This window comes from Brachionichthys hirsutus, chromosome 20 (assembly GCF_040956055.1).
Source record: "Brachionichthys hirsutus isolate HB-005 chromosome 20, CSIRO-AGI_Bhir_v1, whole genome shotgun sequence".
In the NCBI taxonomy this organism is placed as follows: domain Eukaryota; kingdom Metazoa; phylum Chordata; class Actinopteri; order Lophiiformes; family Brachionichthyidae; genus Brachionichthys; species Brachionichthys hirsutus.
This window is the reverse complement of record NC_090916.1, coordinates 870,780-894,772: the sequence shown is the minus strand read 5'-3', so window position 1 is coordinate 894,772 and position 23,993 is coordinate 870,780. Positions and strand designations below refer to the sequence as shown.

At 51.5% G+C, this 23,993-nt stretch overlaps 1 protein-coding gene across 1 annotated transcript; it reads left to right on the top strand.

The window, feature by feature from the left end:
• Positions 1-1,320: 1,320 nt before the first annotated feature.
• On the top strand, positions 1,321-22,607 carry cad (carbamoyl-phosphate synthetase 2, aspartate transcarbamylase, and dihydroorotase). The gene is made up of 44 exons (XM_068754164.1): positions 1,321-1,411; positions 2,319-2,458; positions 2,677-2,806; positions 3,345-3,487; positions 3,583-3,724; positions 4,267-4,438; positions 5,824-6,009; positions 6,099-6,208; positions 6,517-6,659; positions 6,760-6,891; positions 7,128-7,361; positions 7,443-7,664; positions 8,584-8,772; positions 8,894-9,018; positions 9,123-9,256; positions 9,348-9,460; positions 9,616-9,780; positions 9,863-9,948; positions 10,091-10,337; positions 11,194-11,292; positions 11,378-11,602; positions 12,353-12,535; positions 12,626-12,844; positions 13,006-13,173; positions 13,277-13,459; positions 13,782-13,886; positions 14,162-14,407; positions 14,506-14,587; positions 14,757-14,923; positions 15,049-15,213; positions 16,036-16,167; positions 16,299-16,500; positions 16,588-16,778; positions 16,912-17,052; positions 17,320-17,406; positions 17,502-17,643; positions 17,719-17,912; positions 17,997-18,071; positions 19,241-19,453; positions 19,639-19,764; positions 19,927-20,082; positions 20,419-20,520; positions 20,754-20,848; positions 21,419-22,607. Exons 1-44 carry the CDS (start codon positions 1,321-1,323, stop codon positions 21,516-21,518), a joined length of 6,702 nt encoding a protein of 2,233 aa, XP_068610265.1. The 3' UTR covers positions 21,519-22,607.
• The last annotated feature ends 1,386 nt before the right edge of the window (positions 22,608-23,993 follow it).

The window sequence follows — 23,993 nt, the reverse complement described above, 5'->3', positions numbered from 1 at the left end:
CACGGGGAGAACATCCAAACTCCTCACAGAAAGGCCGCAAGTTGGATTTGAACCCGCAACCCTCTCGCCGTGAGGCAGCGTTTGCTCACCACTGTGCCGCCGTGCTGCCCAAACATGTATAAGCACAGTCAGAATGTCCGGCTTCCTCCCACCACCAAAGACATGCAGGCTGATTGGCGTCACCAAATTGCCCATAGGTGTGAGTGTGTGTGTGGCTGGTTGTGTGTCTCTGTGTTGCCCTGCGATGACCTGGCGGCTTGTCCAGGGTGTAACCCCGCCTCTCGCCCATTGGCTGCTGGGATTGGCTCCAGCTTGGCCCGCGACCCGATAACGGAATAAGCGGTTAGAAAATGAAATGAAATGGATTGGAACTCCAGCATTGGAGAACTGATTGTGCAGGTACGCCCCTGCTCCAGGACTAGCGGGGTGACGTCATATCGACGTCGTAAAAACGTTCTGGTGATACCGGAAATAAGCGATTTGTCTTTCAAATTAAGGGCGCACACGTGTGGCCACTCGGCTTGAGTCGACGTACTTTCATTGTTAAATAAAAAAATAAAAATAAAAAGATAAGGTCAGAAAAATATGGTAATTACTATGTAAAGTGTATTTTGTAGAGTATTGCTCGCTTTATACTTGGTGCACAAATGTCATGCTTCATTATTGCATTGAATGTTGCACGTTTTCCCGCCTCACTTCCACAGATGCGTGATGTTAAGCATCGCACGTTACATTTCCAAAGATGTGCAGCGATTGGTTCGGGTCCCGTTGAGCACAGTTATGTCTCCGGGACAGAAACTGTCCCTCGGTCCGTTTGTCCTTGTAGCGTCTTCTAGATTTATGAATCAAATAAAAAAAGATTTGGCATCATGAACTCGAAAACTACTTACAAAGATATGAATATAGATGAAAGAATGTGACTCCAAATGACAACAAAAGACAGACAGGGCAAAGAGTGTTTTACTTTGAAAAGCCAGACCGGAAACCTACAGTGACGCTCCGTTAGACGAACCGGTTCGGGCCGCGGACTGACTTCCACGCTGGTGGCAGCGTGGAACGCGTCGTGTCTCCGAGCTCCGTCCGACCTCCGGCGAACCACGCCGTTTCTGCCCCGGTTTCTGCCCCGGTTTCTGCCCCGGTTACTGCCCCCGTGCTCCGGACTCGTCGCGCCGCTGCCGGATCCCTGCTCGCCGGTCCCCGCCGTCATTCTCCGGTACATTTGGCTCGCTCTGGTTCGCACCGCACGTGGACGCCGGGCTCGCCGCTTCCCCGACGCATCCGCCGGTTCCCCCGTCGCTGTCGCGGAAGCCGCTCGACGAAATGACAACGACGGCCAGTTTGGTTCTGGAGGACGGGACGACGTTCCGGGGCCTCCTGTTCGGTGCGCGCGCGTCGGTGTCGGGAGAAGTCGGTAAGTCCTTGACCGACTGATTCGAGGCTGCGCACGCAAGATCCTGCTGCGCCGGCTCCCTCCGGGCTATTCGCGCCGCTGCTGACGTCACACATCCTCTACCTGTGCGTAAATGTGGCCGAACCCCCCCGGATCCCGGTAGTCCCGCTCTTACCGGCGCTGCCGGCGCTCCGCCTTAGAACCGGCCGTGCCGGTCTGTCCCAAATAACCCGGTTTACTCTCCGACCGGTGTCGGTTCAACTCTCAGGGGATGCAAATATAGTTACACGTTTGCGTATTTATACACACAGTGGGAGTGTAGAATATTGAACACGATCAGCAGTACCCTGACCCCCCCAGGGGTACCTTGCCCCCCCCAGCGAGTACCTTGCCCCCCCCAGCAGTACCCTGACCCCCCAGTGGGTACCCTGACCCCCCCAGCAGTACCCTGACCCCCCAGTGGGTACCCTGACCCCCCCAGCAGTACCCTGACCCCCCAGCGGGTACCCTGACCCCCCAGCGGGTACCCTGCCCCCCCAGCGGTGCCCTGCCCACCCCGGCGAGTACCTTGCCCCCCCCCCCCCAGCGAGTACCTTGCCCCCCCCCCCCCCCAGCGAGTACCCTGCCCCCCCCCAGCGGTGCCCTGGGTCGCCTCCCTGACGACGCAGTCTCTGGGTGGCATTCGTTCTGTCCCCCGTCCGGTTCTCGGCAGCATGCGGGTGGGGCCTTGCTGCCATTCCGGCGGCGTTCTGGTCCTGGTCCTGGTCCCGGTCCTCGTCCTGGTCCTGGTCCTGGTCCTCGTTCTGGTCCTGGTCCTGGTCCTGGTCCTGGTGCCTTCACGTCTCTCCAGTCTTTGTGCTTTTTTATTATAAGGATGGATTATAATAAACCGAAGGGGTTTCTGTTGACTACTCTCTGCTGCCCCCAGTGTTTCAGACGGGCATGGTGGGCTACCCGGAGGCGCTGACCGACCCGTCCTACCGCTGCCAGCTGCTGACCCTCACTTACCCGCTCGTCGGTAACTACGGTGTCCCCGACGAAGAGGAGGGACCGTTCGGACTGAGCAAGGTGATCAAAGGGAGGATCGGGAAGTAAACAGGCCCCGCCCCCTTTCTGTGATTGTTCTCCTACGTCGGGTTTAACTAAAAGAGCCTTAAACCGAGACGACGGAAGCCGCTACCTTCATCATCATCTTCTTCATCGCCGTGGCGCTCTCTCTCTCTCTCTCTCTCGCTCTCTCTCTCTCTCTCTCTCGCTCTCGCTCTCTCTCTCTCTCTCTCTCTCAGTGGTTCGAGTCTTCAAAGATCCACGCCGCCGCTCTGGTCGTCGGGCAGCTGTCGGAGAGTCCCAGTCACTGGAGCTCCGTCAGGTCGCTGGACCAGTGGCTGAAAGAGCAAGGAGTCCCCGCGCTCCAAGGTCAGGAAAGGTCAACGTTTTAATGTGACGCAATTAACTCATTCAGTGCCGACACCTGCATGCCAGCTGCACTCCCTCGCTTTGACCCGGAGTTCAAGACCTACAGAATATCGTGTACTACGAGTATATAAACGGGGAACCTGTCCAATCAGAGTGTAGTCTCGTCTTTCATCAGGAAAAAGACGTTAATGTATTTGAGCATCAAAGCATCAGGCATGAACTGAAAATGAACGAAATAAACAAACGCATTTTCAGAAACATAAATACAGTCGTCCCTCGCTATAACGCGCTCCTATCGCGGGTTATTTTTAGAACGTAACTCCGCGATAAATGAGGGATCACTGTACATGTGAAACTCGTAAAACCCTGCCCCCCCTGCACCAACGGATCAGCTGACAGCTGTCATAAGCACATATAAATACTTAAATATCATGTATTTGTCCACACATAATAGACATTTTTATGAACTTAACTTCTTTTGAACACAAAGGCGCTCATTTGCTCATCTTCGGTTACCCACTGTCTCCGGGGGTCTCAGGCATCGACACCCGCCGTCTGACCAAGAAGATCAGAGAAAAGGGCACCATGTTGGGGAAGCTGGTTGTGGACGGGACCCCCGAGGACAGCGTTCCCTTTGACAACCCGGATCTCAGGAACCTGGTCGAGGAGGTGTCCATGAAGGTAGCCGACCCAGACGCCTCTCTTTTATCTGACCCCTAACCCGCGAGTGATCCAGCACGGCGCCGCCGATGTCCTTCTCTGCTCGCTGCCACCAGGAGACCAGGTTGTTCAACGCCGGCGGGGGCGTGAGGATCACCGTGTTGGACTGCGGCATCAAATACAACCAGATCCGCTGCCTGGCTCAGAGAGGGGCCTGCGTTACCGTGGTACCCTGGGATCACCCTCTGGACAGCGCAGGTCCGTCCCACACCTGGGCTGTTTGATTTCTCTTTAGAGCAGGGGTCCCCAAACCTTTTCCTGTGGGGGCCACATCACGTTTTCAGGAAATAAATAATAACACTATTAATAAAATAAATAATAACCAAATAACCCTTCACAGAAAAGAAGTCAGGAAATAAATAATAACACTATTAATAAAATAAATAATAACCAAATAACCCTTTCCGGGTTCGTCACAGAAACAAAGTCCGTGGAACATTAACTTTCTGGTCGTATGTGATCATCACTAAAATTATCCCAAATGAAAGGAAGGCTGCTTTTCTTCAGAATATTAATATATTCTTTCCTATCAATATTATTTTTAGGAAGCAAAAGATTGGATTAATGACCCCTTTTAAATGCACCCCATACCATTATTGATCCACCGGCGGGCCTTGGTTTGGGGACCCCTGCTTTAGAGCAAGGCAGCGGCTGGGGTTGCGTGTGCCTTGTTTATCTGGCTGTTTCATTCGCAGCCAGTCTTGACCGGCAGTGATGCAGGTTTTTGTTGTCTCTTGTAGATTTTGATGGTTTATTCATCAGTAACGGTCCCGGTGATCCCAAACTCTGTCAAGCCACCATCAGCAACCTGAAGAACGTGGTCTGCGTCCAGCATCCAAAGCCGGTTTTCGGGATCTGCCTCGGACACCAGCTGCTGGCTCTGGTCATTGGATCCAAGACCTACAAGATGAAGTTAGTGCCTCAGACAGAAAACTGCAGTTGTGTACTTTATAATGTTGTCGTGAATTTCAACAAGCAGTGGATTTGACGTTTGGGTATGCTCTACAAACACCGTGATGTTGATTCGTGTTCTTGTTTTATCCATGTTAATACTAGACTGTATAATGACACAGAATCTATAGAAAGGCTCAGACATTGCTGAGGCCTCTCCTCCTTCACTCTGGATGCTGCTCTGTTCCCACGTCTGGAGCTTCCTCTTCCTTCACTCTGGATGCTGCTCTGTTCCCACGTCTGGAGCTTCCTCTTCCTTCACTCTGGATGCTGCTCTGTTCCCACGTCTGGAGCTTCCTCTTCCTTCACTCTGGATGCTGCTCTGTTCCCACATCTGGAGCTTCCTCTTCCTTCACTCTGGATGCTGCTCCGTTCCCACATCTGGAGCTTCCTCTTCCTTCACTCTGGATGCTGCTCTGTTCCCACGTCTGGAGCTTCCTCTTCCTTCACTGGACCGATGCTCTGTTCCCACATCTGGAGCTTCGCCAGCCTTCGGGGCAGGTCCAAACATTAATGTGCCCTCGCTGGGGCCAGATGTTCTCAGCCTCCTGGCTGCACTGTGGTTTCGTCTCTGGGAGTGTTGACCTGATCCCCCTCGTTGTTATGTCATGAGCGGTGATAAGGTGGTCTGCTCCTCGCTCCTCCAGACCCTCCAGACACGGCGCTGGGGTGGGAGGTTCCTTTCCCCCTGAGACTCTGTGTGAAGGACACGGTCGCTGGCGTCTGCTTCAGCCTGCTGGAATGTGGCTAGCATCCAGACGGCCGAAGAAAAGAGGGAGAGAAAGAAAGCCTTTAATTGTCATTATATGTTACACACTTTTTACACTACACAACGGGCCCCTCGAACAACCACACACGCATATCTGCATCGGGCCCTAGCATGCAGAGAGGGAGTAGGGTGAAGGCACCGCCATGATTGGAGCAGTTGGGGTGGGGGGTGCCTTGCTCTAGGGCACCTCGGCAGTGCTCTGGAGACGGACTGGCCCCTCTCCAGCCCACACTCCACATTTCGTCTCGGCTGGTGGACTTCTCTGCTTCCCAGCCCAAGGCCCCGCCCACTGAGCCACTGAGCCCCGCCCCCTGGCAGTGCGATTGCACTTGCAGGTAGTTCCGGGTTTCCAGAGATGGCGCTAAGCGTTTGCAGAAAGGCAAAGCACCGCCCAGATGTCTGCGTAATCCTCCCCACACCAACGAGGTTCTGCTTTCTGCTTCATGCTTTTCGTTTGTTAGCGGAAGTGGAACGTTTCTGAGACGTGCTCCGGTCTGAAAAGCGGCACTCGGTACCGGTACTAGTCATCGACCGTCTGTCTAGCCCTCTGACCCTCCGGAGCGTCCGTGTTTCTCAGGTACGGTAACCGTGGTCACAACCAGCCGTGCATCCACCGGGGGACGGCACGGTGCTTCATCACCAGTCAGAACCACGGGTTTGCCGTCGACGCCGACACCCTGCCACCAGACTGGGACGTTCTCTTTACCAACGCCAATGATCACACCAATGAGGGACTGGTGCACAACACGCAGCCCCTGTTCAGGTACCGGTTTGGGAGGGGGGCGGGGCAGCAGGGGATGTGAATAAACGGTGTGGTTTGAGTTTGTGATGCGTTTTTATTTTCGCCCCCAGTGTTCAGTTCCACCCGGAGCACAAGGCCGGTCCCACGGACCTGGTCGGCTTGTTCGATGTCTTCATTGAGACAGTCAAAGACCACAAGGAGGGCAAGGCCGGCAAATCCGGTGAGGCTTTACCGGCGTTTGGGTTGGGCTTTGAGCCTCTGCCTCGTTTTTACTTTGTGTTCGACGCCCATTTCTCAGATAGGTCTCGCTTGTTGAGCTCTGCTTGTGAGAGTCCAAGCTGGTCATTTCTGACCCGATCCAGATGGTTGGAATTATAACTGCCTTTACGAGTCCATTCCGTTTTTTTTACAGGAGGTTATCGCAACATGGTATTAGTTCTAGTCTTTGCTTCTGGGGCTGCTTTGCATAGTAAGGTCAAACGTTTTTTGGGCTTTTCCAGAGATGAAATGTCCTCTTCTCTTCCATAGTCAAGCAGCGCCTGATGGAGCACCTCACCTTCCCGGGTTCTCCGAAGCCCGAGGAGGTGATCCGACCCAGGAAGGTCCTCATTCTGGGCTCTGGAGGACTGTCCATCGGCCAGGCGGGGGAGTTCGACTACTCCGGCTCCCAGGTCCGTCAGCAGTCTCCCGATGAGAGCGACGCAGATGTCCTGCTGCAGGACCCCCAAATGAGTTATTTTGGGATGTTATTTTAATGGTTTTGCATTCTAGGCTATTAAGGCTCTCAAGGAGGAGAACATCCAGACCGTGCTGATCAACCCCAACATCGCCACGGTCCAGACCTCCAAGGGCCTCGCTGACAAGGTCTACTTCCTGCCCATCACGCCGGACTACGTCACTCAGGTGGGGAGGATTTCCTTTCATGTTGCACAGTGACAAATAAAAGTCGACTGTCGAGGCATTTCAAAAGAAATGCAATATTCTATTTTCGTTATTTGTGGAATTTGTGTGACAATAAGATGGAATATTTGTTTTGGACTTCCACTGTCTGAAGCACAGTTTGAATGTCGTTGCTACTCAAGCTTCATCCATTCTGCTTATTTTTTTTGTTTGTCATTGCCACCGTTTTCCATTGTCAGGTGATAAAAAACGAGCGTCCCGATGGCGTGCTGCTGACCTTCGGCGGCCAGACTGCTCTGAACTGTGGCGTGGAGCTGACCAGGCTGGGCGTCCTGCAGAAGTATCAAGTCAGAGTTCTGGGAACGCCTGTCGCCTCCATCGAGATGACGGAAGACCGGAAGGTCTTCGTGGAGAAAATGGAGGAGATCAATGAGCATGTGGCTCCCAGCGAGGCGGCGCTGTCTGTGGAGCAGGTGAGGATCCACTCGGAAGCACCATTCCTTTAAGACCTGGTATTTTCTAAGTCCCCCCCCCCCCCCCCCCCTTGATTATAGGCAGTGTCCGCTGCTGAACGTCTGGGCTACCCGGTTCTCGTTCGCTCAGCGTTCGCCCTCGGTGGTTTGGGCTCCGGCTTTGCCAACAATAGGGAGGAGCTCACCTCTCTGGTCGCGTCGGCCTTCGCTCACACCTCTCAGGTCCTGGTGGACAAATCCCTGAAAGGATGGAAGGAGATCGAGTACGAGGTGGTCCGGGATGCCTTTGACAACTGTGTGACGGTGAGTATCGGCGAAAGCCTAAGACTAAAATAAGAAGCTCAGGATTTGTTGGGACAGTTTTAGAAATCATTTTATTCTGTTGACCTCTGACCTCTTCCCAGAATTTGCTGATTTTCTTGCACCGCCACACAAAATGAAATAGTGTCTCCTTCTGCTCTAAACATTTGGTACATAAATCTGATATTTTTATTGTATTGATTTAACTTGACTGGCGTGATGTTGTGATAATCCCAGTCAAGTATTAATCTGTTCTAGAATTCACAGTCAATCATCTACTGTTTAAATCCACATTTAGATCTTCCTTCCATCCATTCCTTTTCTAATCTGAATTTTCTGTTGAGTGGGACATTTGAAATCTGCGTTTCTACCTGGACTGGATTCAATGATTCTCTAACTATTGCTAAAATGGAAAAGAGGGCTGGGCTTCATCAAAAAGCAAACATCAAGGCGGGGAAGCACGACGCACATCAAACGGAAGATTCACACGTAACAGAAATAAATGTGGAGATCTTACATGACATCAAAGTCCATTCAAAGCGGCACAATTTCAAGAAGAAATCCACCCTAAAAATCCAAACGGCTTAATCTATGAATTTACTGCAAATCACAAAACGATAGATTGATCTGTTGGAGTCTAATGAAAAAATTAATCTGAATATACAAAGAGAAATAACTGGAGAGAATGAGACTGATGAAAATACAATGATGGGCTTGTTTAAATGATGAACTTTATTAATCCCGATTTTACACTCCAGCCACCCTACGGTCTCCAAGCCGGGTCCTCGTGGACCCGTTTGGGTTCCGTATTGCTGAAGTTCTAATCCCGCGCTCATGCCCGTGCTACGATTCTGTAAAAAGCTATTTGGTTTATTTTGTAACTCATTCCGTGACATGCTGAGCTGGGCGTGTCCTCCCTCAGGTGTGTAATATGGAGAACATTGACCCGCTGGGCATCCACACCGGAGAATCCATTGTGGTGGCGCCCAGTCAGACGCTAAACGACCACGAGTACAACATGCTGAGGAACACGGCCATCAAAGTGATCAGACACCTGGGCATCGTCGGCGAGTGTAATATCCAGTACGCTCTGAACCCCGAGTCCGATCAGGTACGACCGCGCTAGCCTGCGGCGCAGCGATGGCCTGCGTCACGTTCGGGTGTCACGTGTGTGTGTGTGTGTGTGTGTGTGTCTGTGTGTGTCTGTGTCTGTGTGTGGGTGTGTTCGGCAGTACTACATCATTGAGGTGAACGCCCGCCTGTCTCGGAGCTCGGCGCTGGCCAGTAAGGCGACCGGCTACCCGCTGGCCTACGTAGCGGCGAAGCTCGGCCTGGGGATCCCGCTGCCACAGCTGAAGTAGGTCTCGCTCGGAGGGCGGCGGATGAGAGGCGTCTGCTTCACGCCGAGTCGCCTCCGTCTGCCTCGGCGGTAATGTTGGTCTGCAAATGTGTTTCCCAAAGGAACTCCGTGACCAACTCGACCAGCGCCAACTTCGAGCCCAGTTTGGACTACTGCGTGGTCAAAGTGCCTCGCTGGGATCTCAGCAAGTTCCTCAGGGTTTCCACCAAGATCGGCAGCTCCATGAAGAGCGTCGGTAAGAGGCGCCGGCCGCGTTCAGAGCAGCTTCCCCCCCGAGGCGGGAGAGCGGTCACAATAAGGGCGTTCACCGGAGCTTCCGTTGGCAGGGGAGGTCATGGCCATTGGGCGGAGCTTTGAGGAGGCCTTCCAGAAGGCTCTGAGGATGGTGGATGAGAACTGTGTGGGCTTCGACCACGCCATCAAGCCCGTCTCCGAGCAGGTGAAAAGAGGTTTTGTCCTGATCTACGTGGTTCAGCTTATTGACAGGAAAGTGACTCGCTCATAGGCCACGTGCACTGAGTGCACGTTGCCGTGACGTGGCGCTCGCGCCTCCGCCACAGCCCCGCTCCTCACGCTTGCCCTTTTGCTCGCCAGGAGTTGCAGACTCCCACAGACAAACGCATCTTTGTCTTGGCGGCGGCGCTCCGAGACGGCTACACGGTGGACCGGCTCTACCAGCTGACCAAAATTGACCACTGGTTCCTGCACAAGATGAAGAACATCACGGACCACGAGCGGCTGCTGGAGACGTACAACCAGGTGAGGCTGAGGGGGGCGCGGCCAGCGTGGCGGCGGGCGTCTCGGCTCGATTCTCACGCTTGGCCTCGGTTCTTCCTGCCAGGACGAGGGCGCCATGCCTCCGGAGGTGATGCGAAAGGCCAAGCAGCTGGGCTTCTCCGACAAGCAGATAGCGCGAGCCGTGCAGAGGTGAGCGGGACGGCGAGGGCGCTCCGGGAAAGATCGTTTAACGTGATCTGTAATGACTTTCGTTTCTGAATATCAGTCGTTTTTTTATTTAGTCTGATTTTAGGACTCCTTTTATCTTTTTTATTTATGATTCTTTCTACAGCACTGAGCTCGTGGTGAGAAAGCTGCGCCATGATTGGTCCATCCTGCCTGTGGTGAAGCAGATCGACACCGTGGCGGCCGAGTGGCCCGCCTGCACCAACTACGTGTACCTGACCTACCACGGCACCGAGAACGACCTGCTGTTCAACGACCAGCACGTCATGGTGATCGGCTCCGGGGTTTATCGCATCGGCAGCAGCGTCGAGTTTGACTGGTGCGCCGTCGGGTGCATCACCGAGCTCAGGACGGTAAGAGAAGGCGTGATGGCGACTTCCTCGAGCTCGCACACGCGCTACTGAACGACCGGAGACGTCCCGTGATCCAATAAGGCAGCGGTCCCCAACCACCGGGCCGCGGCCCGGTACCGGTCCGTGAGGCATTTGTTACCGGTCCGCACAGAAAGAGCAACTAATGTATACAACTTCCGTTGTATCGATTATTGGCGTCTAAAAGGTGTTTTATTTTGAAAAACGACCGGATTTTCTCCAACGTAGCATTCGCCTCTAAATGATACGTTGCTACAAAAACAGCCGTAAACTAGCGAAAATTAATTTTAAAAAACAAACGTCTTTGGAGAGCCTCTTTGCTCAGGAGAAAAGTCCAACTGAGGAAGGAGAGGAGGAGGAGGAAGAGGACGGACGGCCTCCAAGAAGAGAAACAAGGAGTCCTACTTAAAACCCTGCTTCGGCAGGAAGAGACCAAGAACCCTGAAGTAAAAGACGAGAATGTGGAATTTATTAAACAAAAAAGCGTGAACATGAAGGACAGAAGCAATTATTGAGATCGTAATTTATTCTAGGGTAAATATTGTGTAACTATTAAATAGTTAATAGTTATTGCAAGTGGAAAATATAAAGTTTATTGGTAAGATTATATTCCTCTTTTTTTTTTTTTTTTAATTACCCCCCCGGTCCCCGAAAAATTTGCCCGGCATGAAACCGGTCCGTGGCAGGGAACGGGGTGGGGACCGCTGCGCTAGGAGATTGAGACGCGGTAAAACGGGGACTGTCTCTTGGCCTGGAGGAAGATGAGGATGAAGATCAAATGTTCTACTTAATTCGGGGCACGTTGAACTCTTGACCGTTTTCGTGACGTGGGTTGCAGATGGGCTACAAGACCATCATGGTGAACTACAACCCGGAGACCGTGAGCACAGACTACGACATGTGCGACCGCCTCTACTTTGACGAGATCTCCTTTGAGGTAAGACCCCCCCCCCCCCCACACACACACACTTGAATGTGCTTTGCAGATGGGATACATTCAAATGCCGCTGCTGTCCCGTCAGGTGGTGATGGACATCTACGAGAAGGAAAACCCAGAGGGCGTGATCCTCTCCATGGGGGGCCAGCTGCCCAACAACATCGCCATGGCGCTGCACCGGCAGCAGTGTCGCATCTTGGGAACGTCGCCCGAGTTCATTGACAATGCAGAGAACAGGTTTAAGTTCTCCCGGATGCTGGACACCATTGGGATCAGCCAGCCGCAGTGGAAGGAGCTCTCCGACACGGAGGTACCTCGGGAGGCACCTCGGGAGGCGGGGCGTTCTGACGGAGCTGGCTCACTTGAGCGGGTTCTGGGTTCTGGGTTATTCAGAAGTACCTCCACATACGAGTAGAACTCGTTCCTGGACCGAGCTCGTAACTCAAGACGCTCGTACGGCAAATCAATTCTTCCCATATTAAAAAACTCAAATCGGCACTAATAATGGGAAAAACGTTTAATTGCAGTATAGATACACGATATAATAGATAATGTACAGGATTACTGTCATATAAAATGCTGTTTTATTATGAGATTAACTTTGAGACAGACGATGGCGGTGAGGGGGAGGAAGAGCGAGTCGCTGCAGACACTTTATGCAGTAATTGTACCTCACAGGGACACGTACTTAAACTCAGACACAGTAGTTCCTCCTCTGGAAGGTTTTGTGTTCCTGACGGCATCCTCCTGTTTGAGGATTGTACATGTCGATGTACTCCGCACGTACTGGCGTGTCCCATCACTTACGGACACCACGGTCACGTTAGTGGATAATTTCACGCTTCATCATCGTCCTTTCTCCTCGCTGCCTTCCTGATGATGAATATATATATATATATATATATCTTCATCCCTCCTCACCACTCGCTTCGTTTGGACCCATCACCGATCAGGAATCAGAATCGGGTCAATAATGGACATTTACTGCGTTTCTAGTTGGGAGGAAAGGTGTGCCTGTAATACTTCTCAGCTATCAGGTGTGTTTCTTGCGTCTTTCCAGTCTGCTGTGAAGTTCTGTGAGACTGTGGGTTACCCCTGCCTGGTGCGTCCTTCCTACGTTCTCAGTGGGGCAGCCATGAACGTTGCCTACGGCGACGGCGACCTGGTGAAATTCCTCAGCAACGCTGTAGCCGTTTCCAAGGAGTACCCCGTTGTCATCTCCAAATTCATCCAGGAGGCCAAGGTCAGAAAGAGGAGCCGGAGGTCGCGTTGCTCTCTGAATCCGCGGTGCAGCGGGGGGATCAAAGCGGCTGCGATGCTTTTGACCTTTCAGGAGATCGACGTGGACGCGGTGGCCTGCGACGGGGTCGTGACGGCCATCGCCGTGTCTGAGCACGTGGAGAACGCTGGCGTTCACTCTGGTGATGCCACACTGGTGACCCCCCCACAGGATCTCAATCAGAAGACCATGGAGAGGATCAAGCTCATTGTCCACGCCATCGGCCAGGAGCTGCAGGTCACCGGACCGTTCAATCTGCAGCTGATAGCCAAGGTGAGGCTCTTTCTGAACGAAGCGCACCGGAGCGGGATCCGACCCGGGTTCAGAACTGTTGTTGGGCGTGAGATTAATGAGCTGCGTCCACGAAGAACCGCTAACGAGCCTCGCTGGCACGCCGCTGCTGACGCCGGTCGTCTTTATGCTGCTTCTGCCAGGATGACCAGCTGAAGGTGATCGAATGCAACGTTCGAGTTTCCCGCTCCTTCCCCTTCATCTCCAAGACACTTGGCGTGGACCTTGTTGCTATGGCAACTCAGGTCATTATGGGGGAGGATGTGGAGCCAATAGGCTTCATGAAAGGAAAGGGCATTGTGGGAGTCAAGGTAACCCACAAACACTCACTCGTTCACACCTGCATAAATCCGGGCTCCCGCCGAGTGCCGTTTCACCCCCCCCCCGGTCTTCTCCTCATCGCCTCTCGTTTAGGTACCTCAGTTTTCCTTCTCCCGGCTGGCTGGCGCTGACGTGGTGCTGGGGGTGGAGATGACCAGCACCGGCGAAGTGGCCTGCTTTGGGGAGAACAGATACGAGGCTTATCTCAAAGCCATGCTGTCCACCGGCTTCAAGATCCCCAAAAAGAACATCCTGCTCTCCATCGGAAGCTATAAGGTACTTGCAGCACAGCGTCTAAATACACGTTATATGAAGTTATTTGTGATTTAATTTAAGGGGTGAGCGCTCGTTGAACTGATCTAACCTTTGAAGTTACGCACTTTGACCCTCCCTGTAGAGACTAATGAATGCTGCAGCTTGTTTCCTGCTGTGAGATGGTTAAACTGGATGTTCTCCGGCCGAGGCCCGGGTTAACGACCCTAAACTCTTCCATTCCCTCTTCTCTCGCCGTTGATGCGCCCGTCTTCCTCCTCTTCTTCGTCTGTAATCCCATTTCCAGCAGCGTCCCGTGGGTTAACAACACTGCTTATGTTTGCAGAACAAGAGTGAGCTGCTGCCGACTGTGCAGGCCCTGGAGGCTCTGGGCTATGACCTGTATGCCAGTCTGGGTACTGCAGATTTCTACACGGAGCACGGAGTCAAAGTAACTGAAAATAGGATTCATTTAATAGCAGAAAGCATGTTAAGCCTGGTAATTGAGATGTTTTAGATACAGAGATGGTAGTGTTTTTATTAATGTACGATTGTAATCAGTCCAAAGGGTATGTTTGTTTTATTCAAATAAGTCAGAGTATATCAGAAATGGTATCAGAAGTGGAAAATGACCATGTTGATTTGTAGAAATGTTTTTTAGACTGGGTTATGAACTGAAAACGTGAATGCAGACGTCTTTGCTGTGCCGAACCCTTCCTGCTTCAGGTGACGGCGGTGGATTGGCCGTTCGAGCTGGACGACAGCGAGTGTCCGACTAAGGAGAAGCAGCGCAGCATCATGAACTACTTGGAGGAAAACCACTTTGATCTGGTCATCAACCTCTCCATGAGGAACAGTGGCGGTCGGAGGCTGTCCTCCTTCGTTACCAAGGGCTACAGGACCAGACGTATGGCTGTCGACTACTCTGTCCCGCTCATCATCGACATCAAGTGCACCAAGCTCTTTGTCCAGGTGGGGGGGGGTTCGACTGAAATTACTACTGCAAATATTCTCAGTTTTGTTCTACGGAACGCAACATTATTAATGGTAATCAATGGGCTGGTTTCCAGGCGCTCCGTCAGGTTGGAAAGGCCCCCCCAGTGAAGACTCACATCGACAGCATGACCTCCCAGACGCTGGTGCGTCTGCCCGGTGAGTTGATGCTGCCTGCCTCGGTTCTGGTTCTGGTTCTGGAGACTGTATATATGTGACTTCCTTTATGTTAATGTTAAAGTCTTAATGAGGCGAACCAGGATGAACATGTGGTTGCACGTAATTGCACTTCCTTTCTGAGAACGGGTCAAATGCGTCTGATGGCCAGGTCTGATCGATGTGCACGTTCACCTACGGGAGCCCGGAGGCACACACAAGGAGGACTTCTCCTCCGGCACAGCGGCCGCTCTGGCCGGAGGCGTGACGATGGTGTGTGCCATGCCCAACACGTCCCCTGCCGTCATCGACTCCAGCACGCTGGCCCTGGTGCAGAAGGTGAGCACAGACCTTCCCGCATCGGCACAAGCCACTCCGGAGCGGAGATGTCTTCCTGTCGGTTCTGTTTTGGGTTTTAACCGATGTCGGCTGACGTGACGCTGAATCCTGTTGCGTTCCCTCAGCTGGCCGCGGCGGGCTGCAGGTGCGACTACGCCCTGTATTTGGGCGCAGCTTCGGATAACGCCACAGTCCTGCCTTCCATTGCCAGCCAGGCTGTGGGCCTGAAGATGTACCTGAACGACACCTACTCCACCCTCAAGATGGACAACGTCTCTTTCTGGATGGAGGTAGACGGATTCAGCAGCTTTAGGAAACGCACTCCAATGAAAATACGACTGTCAAGATTCGACTCATTTATTATTTATGTCATATTACAGCAGGCGTCGGCAACCTTTTTCATCACGCATGCCACTTTACAATACGCTGGAGCCCAGAGTGCCGACACGTACTGCTATGCATGGCCGGTTTTTAACCGTCTTGAAGGTTCTGCTCTTTAGCATACTTGCTAGCGCCGTTCTTTTGTGTTTACTCTCAAAACGCCGCCGCGCACTCGATGTTCTACGCGCCACGCTTTCACAGCAGAGGGCGCATATCGGCCGGTCTCTTCTCGCAATAAGTTCGGACTCCCTTCTTGAAAACTGGAACTGTTTCCTTGCCACGCCAACACCGCTGCTAAGCTAGCCGACTGAACTCCCAAGAGCCTCGCGGTCACGCGCTGAATCAATGACGCGCACGATCACATCCGCGTACTCTGAACGGGTACTACTACTACTGTACTTTGGGCTTGTCTCCATTAGTATTCAAGAACATTAAGTGTGCTCCATTTCTTGCGAGGTGTTAAACCTGATAAAATACAATAATTCTTTGCCTTTTAATATCCTCTGCGTGCCAGCCATAACACGCGCGTCGTAGGTTGCCGACCCCTGTGTGACATCAGGTCATCTCGTTGTAATGAAATATTCGGCGCTGTAATTTGCATCTCATCAGTGGATGATATTCCTCTCGGCCAGCAGCGAGCCGCGCTGACGGAGTTGTGCGGGCGACCGGCGGCGGAAGCCTCTTTGACCCGTTCTGCACGCTAAACTCGACTCGTCTGGTTCTGTTTGAAGCATTTTGAGAACTGGCCCAAGCAGATGCCCATCGTCGCTCACGCTGAGAAGCAGACGGTGGCTGCGATCCTCATGGTGGCCCAGCTGTACCAGCGGCCCGTCCACATCTGCCACGTGGCCAAGAAGGAAGAGGTGAAATACGGTTTCATATTTTATTTGGCGCTTCTTCAAAGATGTAAGAGAAGTCGTGCGGGCGAGATTCCCACATTGTTGTTTGTCTGTTGTCGGGGTAACCGCGTGTCTCCTTCCTCGCCGTTCTTCAGGTTCTGATCATCCGAGCGGCGAAGCAGAAGGGCATCCAGGTCACCTGTGAGGTGGCGCCTCATCACCTCTTCCTTTGTGGGGATAATGTTGCAGAGATCGGCGATGGACCGGCGCAGGTTCGGCCCATGCTGGGGACACGCGAGGACATGGAGGCCCTCTGGGAAAACCTGGACATCGTGGACTGCTTCGCCACCGACCACGGTCAGCAGGCACGCAGAGTCTGATTGGTAATCCGCTGTTTGAAGCCGGGATTAAAGAGATGGATTGTCCTTCCTTTGATGTTGTCAGCGCCCCACTCTGTAGAGGAGAAGAACAGCGATCGTCCTCCCCCAGGTTACCCGGGCCTGGAAACGATGCTGCCGTTGCTTCTGACCGCTGTCAGTGATGGGCGACTCACTCTAGATGACATCATCCAGCGTCTCTATGACAACCCACGCAGGATCTTTAACCTGCCGGTCCAGGAGAATACCTATGTGGAGGTACCGCGCCCGCAATGATGACATGTGTCTGATAGTCACTAGGTGGTGGGCGTAACGGAACAAATGCTGCTTCTGCTTTTTAAATATGTTTGACTCGATCACTGCTCCGATGTCTCCCGTCTGCACCTTCCAGGTGGACCTTGAGCAGGAGTGGGTTATTCCTCCAGCTATGCAGTTCACCAAGTCCAAGTGGACGCCTTTCCAGGGTATGAAGGTGAAGGGAAAGGTCCGCCGCGTGGTTCTACGCGGCGAGGTCGCCTACATCGACGGCCAGGTCAGCAAACGCGCCGATCGGCCAAAGGGGGCGGGGCTTACAGAAATGACCGTTTCTAACCGGTAGCATGGAAATGTTTCGTGTTTGCTGTGAATTATTGTTGGAATAGTCATGATATAACGTGGAAAGAACTTCGGTTAGACTTCAGAAGCACCTGAGAGTCGGTGCAGTATCACGAGGAACACGCGGGTCCTTTTGTTAGCTGGCTAGCATCACTAGCAGGGGTTCCCTGGACAGTGATGTGCCTTCTCTTGCTTTGTCCCTCAGGTGTTGGTGCCTCCAGGTTATGGTGAAGACGTGAAGAGCTGGCCAACTGCCTCCGTCCCTCCTGAACCTGTTAAAGAGAGTCCCAGGGTATTCAAATGGAGGACGCGCTCCATAACCGCTGGTTTTATTTGCTACCTGCCCGCCCGTGTAATCCGTTTGGTTGTGTCTTTCCTGTGGGTTAGACTCCGGACCACGCGCGGCCCACTCCCCCCCGGGAAGGCCTGGTCCGGACCCGAGCGGCCAGCCCTCGCCGATCTGCAGGAGAGAGCCGCTACCTGCTGCCACCTCGCATCCACCGCTCCTCCGATCCTGGGCTCCCACCAGGTATTGCAGCTCGCTGCACTTCCACGCCTCCACCGCGATGCCTTTTCTGGCCTGATCGTCCACGCCTTGTTGCAGAGATGATGCTGCTGCCACAGGGCATCGCTGGCGACGCCTACAGCCACCCCCCTCCTCTGTCCAGGCTGCTGTCCCCTCAGTCAGGACCTGGCCCTGTGGCTCCAGGACAGGCGTCCCACTTCCAGATGTCGCCCCTGCTGCACCCGCTCGTGGGCCAGCATGTCCTGTCAGTCAACCAGTTCAGCAAAGAGCAGGTTAGGCCACTCGCGAAAGTGAAGTCTCTTCAATCGTCTGGACTTGAGCAGCATTCTGATGCGCGACCGTCTGGTTTGTCTTAGATCTCGCACCTCTTCAATGTTGCCCACACTCTGCGCTTACTGGTTCAGAAGGAACGGAGCCTGGACATCCTGAAGGTGGGTGTGTTTAATGGTTGAATTACAATAGTGTGTAGCGCGCATTGATTTCTGCATCGTCTGAATATGGTGAGCATCGGAGTCCGACAAAACGAGCTCCGTTTATGGTGGTTGTAAAGAAGAATGTGTTTGGCAGTACACGCAGTTTTGGTCACACCCATTTCAGATTGATGATTTGAAGTATTCACGTCTGTCTGAAGGACAGCTCCAACAGCGATCCTTTGTGTATTACCTTCTAGGGCACATGTGTCAAACTCGAGGCTCAGGGGCCAAATGTGGCCCTCCAAGTCATCTTTTGTGGCCCGCGAGAGCTGTGTGCAGACATTTGTTTTTGTAAAATGCTGCATCTGTCACACGTGTTTTTAACAGCCCACATTTGTTGGTTCTTCTGCAGTTCTGCTCCTCTCAACTGTGACAAAAGAGTTTTGAACAAACAACATGTTAATAGCAATAGCAACACGCTGCAGTCAGGAAATCAATAATCTGCTGGCGGTGACTATTGAAAGTTATTAGAAAGTTTTTGTTTTTTTCAGCTTGTGCTGAAATGTTGATCCCGGCTACATATGGATCAGGATCAGCACTGGACAGCTCCATAGGTAGCCGGCTACATATGGATCAGGATCAGCACTGGACAGCTCCATAGGTAGCCGGCTACATCTGGAGCTGTCCAGTGCTGATCCTGAAAGTGACGTCTTTTCCATTGACTCTGGGAATGTTCTTTGTCTTTCCCACTTCGGTTGTTTTTTTGGTTTCTGCATGTCCATAACAAGACAAGATGGTGGCTTTTTGGTTTTGCTTTGATTTTGTATCGATTATCTTTGTTCCTGCGTGATGATTGCATTTGAATGGAACTTTTCCACATTATTAGATGTGTTAATTTATTCCCATCACAAACTTTGGTTCATACTTATGATTTTTCTCATTTACAGTATGGATTTATCTCTAACAATTTTTAAGTTACAACCTTTAATAAAAGTGATATCAAAACTGAATATTTTATTGTAATTACTGTGGAGTTAAATAAAAAATAAATAGTTATTTAACAGCATGTTAAGGAGTAGTTACGTTTATTTTACATTAAATGACATTACATTTAGTTACATTTTTTTTACTGTGTTACGGTTTACATTTGGCCTTTGGAGAAAATGAGTTGAACACCCCTGTTCTAGGGCAAGGTGATGGCGTCCATGTTCTACGAGGTCAGCACTCGCACCAGCAGCTCCTTTGCGGCTGCCATGCAGCGTCTTGGCGGCTCCGTCGTCCACTTCAGTGAATCCACCTCGTCCACGCAAAAAGGAGAGTCTTTGGCCGACTCTGTCCAGACCATGAGCTGCTACGCCGACGTCCTGGTGCTCCGGCACCCAAAGCCCGGAGCCGTGGAGGTTGGTCTTAACTTCGAGAGAGAGTTGTGTCTCTTTGAAAAGACCCTTACCATTGTCTCGGTTTAGATCCGAGCTCTAGAATGCTGGCCCTCCTGTCTCTGAAGTCTGCAATTTTTGCTTTAATTCGAGCCGGATTGAGCTTTTTCTATTCGTCTTTGTGTAACTCTTCTTTCTGCGCCTGTCAGACAGCGTCCCGCCATTGCCGCAAGCCCGTGATCAATGCCGGAGATGGCGTGGGGGAACACCCGACCCAGGCCCTGCTCGACGTCTTCACCATCAGAGAGGAGCTGGGGACGGTCAACGGCATGACGGTGAGGACCAGGAAGACCCTCCGAGGCCGAAGCAAGCTGTCCTGTTTTCTTTTCTTTCCTCTTTGCCATCCCCTTTCAGTTTGATTGTTGCTATCCAAGTGTATTCTCTCTCTTAGTTTGGGTTCAACCATCATTGCACGTTTCATGCACGTTTTCCATCAGGTCACTATGGTCGGAGATCTGAAGCATGGCCGCACGGTTCATTCCCTCGCTAAGCTGCTCACCCAGTATCGCATCACGCTGCGCTACGTGGCTCCAAAGAACCTCCACATGCCGACTGAAATAATCAGCTATGTGGCCTCCAAGGGCATCAAGCAGGTGGGGGCTCAACCTTATGACCGGGCTAATAACGTGTAACAGTCACAGGTCCTTGAATGTTGTGTTGGGGTGGAGTGGGGGTCGTCCAGTGACCGAAAGGTCGGTGTTTCGAACCGTGACTCGACTGCTCACATGTTGAGGTATCCCTAAGTTACGCCCAGTGCCTCGCAAGCAGCCCCCCCCCCCCCCCCATTGGTGTATGAGTGTGTGCATGAATGTAAAGCGCTTTGAGCACCATCCAGGCGAAGAAAAGTGCTCCAAGTGCAGTCCATTTACCATTTGATCAACAAAGCATGATGCCACTTCCTAATAATTTTAACTTGAATGTGCTTGCAGGAGGAGTTTGACAGCATTGAGGAAGCGCTGCCGGAAACCGACGTCCTCTACATGACCAGGATCCAGAAGGAGAGGTTTGCATCTCAGGAGGAGTACAAGGCTGTGAGTCCACTTCATTTATCGGGGGGGGCATAATACAGCTTTGGTAGGAATGTTTCATCTTAATTGGTCGTTGCTTTATTGCTGCTGTTCCTTTTGTTTTTGTTTGTTGAAATTGAACTTTTTTTTTTTTCTCCTTCCAGTCATAGTTTAGGGTTAATAATCGTTATGAGATCAGACATCAGCGTCTTGGACTGCGGCTCAGCTCTGTTTTGTTTCTGTGTCTTTCCTCTCAGTGTTTTGGCCAGTTCATCCTCACCCCTCACATCATGACCGTTGCCAAAAAGAAGATGGTAGTGATGCACCCTCTGCCCAGAGTCAACGAAATCAGGTAACGGCCAATCAGAGCACAGGTGTAGATTCTCAGAGGTGGCTGAGATGTCGTCGCCGAGAAGTCTCCAAATCGAATCTTGTCGTTTGTCCTACTGTTCAATGAATCACCCAAAAATCAATATTTAAATTCATCCTTAGTTTTGTTCTTCTCGGAGTATATTTGTAGGTGGAATTGCGCACAAGTAGTCGTGAACATGCATGCGCACGTATCTTTCAGGCATTTTGAAATATCCAGGCAAGACATTTTCATCAGTGTCCAAAAGATGGATGCAACAGAAGACATTTACCCCCCCCCCCCCCCGAAACAATAATTTTCCTTACTTCTTTTTTCATTTAAATCTGAAAATAATTTTACATTGCAATATGTTAATATTCATACACAAAAGTGAGTTCCCCAGAGCGCAGCTCAGGTCATCCTGGAAGCGGTTTACTTCTGGTAATTACTTTTGCCTTTATTATATTATTATTTATTTACCGGTAAACTTTATTTCACCAGGAAGTATTTGCACCTTGAGATGAAACGTGTCCATGATTTAACTCTCTGGTGTTTCCTCTGCGTTTCTCCCAGTGCTGAGGTGGACACTGACCCCAGAGCGGCGTATTTCCGACAGGCTGAGAACGGCATGTACATCCGAATGGCCCTGCTGGCCACCGTAGTGGGCAGATAGGTGCGTGTGCGTTACACACGCGCAGGATGAAATGCAGTACGGCAATAAATGTGAGACTGCAACTGTTTCTTTCACAAATTCTGTGGGTTTCCTATTTTCGGTCCTGAGCGGGTTTGGTGGAGTTGAATGCAACAGTAAAACTTAATCAGGGTGAAAACATTTATGACGTTGTGTCGTGCAGGTGAATATGGTGCTGCGATTCCAGTTTAGCAGATTGTCACTTATTTTCTTTTTTATGTATCTGAAATTACTGTATCCTATATTAGCAACTTGGGCTTTTATTTTCAATGTCTTAAATACAATTGTCATTTTCTAAATTTTTATTGAACATTTAGATCCACAGTTTGGACCAATCAGGATTTGTTTTTGTCTGTTGTGATGGTGTTGCACCATCATTATTTGTCGGTCGTGAGCCACAGGTGCAGAAGGGAGAAGAAATGGACCTGGGAATTACAATAATGACTGTGATGGTACTCGTATTACATCCCTATTTTGTAATCTGGGTCAAACATTCAGCACCTGTAAGTACAGCTCCGTATTTTTCCCAGCAGTAGGCGAAGCTGCCAGTCAGGATATAAAGAGGGGGAAGAGATTTCGTAAGGGATCGCTGCATACTGACCAGGAACGGTTACAGCTACTGTACCAAAACTTTGTTCTGTCCTGTTATAATCATTTAAACATGTTGCATAAACCGTCTTTCTAAAGAATTTCCACCATCTTTGAATTATTGCTCTGTCACTGGTTCCTTATGAGTTTTTAATCCAAATGGGAATTTGTGTAGTGCAATTGGTGGAGAATGAAATAATTAGAAGTTTGTGAATGCACACATGACGCCCGGCTTTGTGTCTGCCTTGATGCCGCTGCTGTTGGCGTGGAGGCTTCCGTGTGCATTTTTATAAATCCTGCTAACAATAAACACACACACACCGTTTTGTGCTGCTTAACCCTGATTCTCACAGCTCTAGAATGGCTGCTCTGGAATAACCACAGTTCTGTTTATGAAGACGAGACGAGGACTAACATACCCACCAAAGGACACTGAAATCAGCCCGTATAGTGGATCTATTTAGATCCGGAGGGGTTAGAACAGTGAGATGTTTGGTGGTTGTTCATGAATGAAATGTAACCGAAGATGGAAACAAATTAAAATCTTTTTTGCCTTTTTAATTGGGGCATTGTGCAAAACTCCCACATCATTAGCAACACGTTCTCCAGCTTGACTCAAAGTATCGCATGATGATGATGAATATATTTATCAGATTGACTGTACTTGTACCCTATCGTTCTAACAGTAGCATGTATTACAGTACAAGTACACTCAAAAATCCTAAGAGGAGCATTTCACACCAATGCATTTTAAAAATCAATTTATTCTGGTTAATTCCAAAGTGTTACACTCAATATTCCCACTTTTTAATCGGGTGGCCGCATTATTTGACATCTTCGTTTCGGTTATTACATTGTTTCGGTGTAATAAAGGGGCGGGACCTTAAAAGCCATACGTCATCCTTCATTTCCTGGAAGGAGGAATTGGCCAATCACAGCCTCTGGCAGCGGACCGTCACGCGGAGACCGTCCGGTTCCACCAGGCATCATCTGCTACCGATAAATGACCGATCAAAGGGAGGGTTAGGATGTTAAACCGGACGCGCCTATGAGCCGGTTCAACCCGCACGGAGATAAACGGCGTTCGGTGTGCACAAGGTAAGACTCTCCGGTAGGGCTCTTAGCAGCTAGCCGGATGCTAGCTTAGCTACAGCGGCCCCGGGCATGGACGGTGAATCCGTTTAGTTCGATAAATCACGAATTCTACACGCAAAATCCGAATAAATAAGATGTGCGTGGTCAATGTTGCTCACGCACGCTAAAATATGATAAATCTGCAGAATGACTGGTCTGGTTTGGTCTCCCTATAAGAATGGGCCGGGCCGGTACCGGAGAGATCCGGTACTACCGGGGCTACGTGTGGCTAACGAGCAGCGCCGTGAGACGGGCCGGTACCGGAGAGACCCGGTACTGCCGGGGCTACGTGTGGCTAACGAGCAGCGCCGTGAGACGGGCCGATACCGGAGAGACCCGGTACTACCGGGGCTACGTGTGGCTGACGGGCCGAGCACCGACTGGCGTGTCCGTTCATTCATCTCTACGTGAGATGTCGGGCGGAACGCGTCGGCGTGGCGCCGCCGCAGTGCCCGCTTGGGTTAGCTGAAAGCCCGGTGCCGTTCCCCGTCGACACCGGGCCGACATGACCCAAGAACGCCGCAGCGAGAGGAAACCGCGTCGTGTGTGTTGAGTCGTTCCGGTAACATTCCGTTCGTGGATCGGTGTTTGTGGAAACAGCGAGTGTTTCTCCTTGTGCGGGGATTAGCGCAGGATTAGGGCTCCGCGAGGACGCGCACGCGTCGCGCGGACCGTCATCCCGCAGCCGGGCCCGGTTCCGTCCCCGTCCCCCGAACCAGCCGGGCCCGGGTCCGT

Coding starts and splice junctions, on each gene's coding strand:
- cad (XM_068754164.1), top strand. CDS start 1,321: ATGACAACGACGGCCAGTTTGGTTCTGGAGGACGGGACGACGTTCCGG. Junction 17,644..17,718: donor CGATCCTGGGCTCCCACCAG/GTATTGCAGCTC, acceptor GCCTTGTTGCAG/AGATGATGCTGCTGCCACAG. Junction 18,072..19,240: donor GGAGCCTGGACATCCTGAAG/GTGGGTGTGTTT, acceptor CCCCTGTTCTAG/GGCAAGGTGATGGCGTCCAT.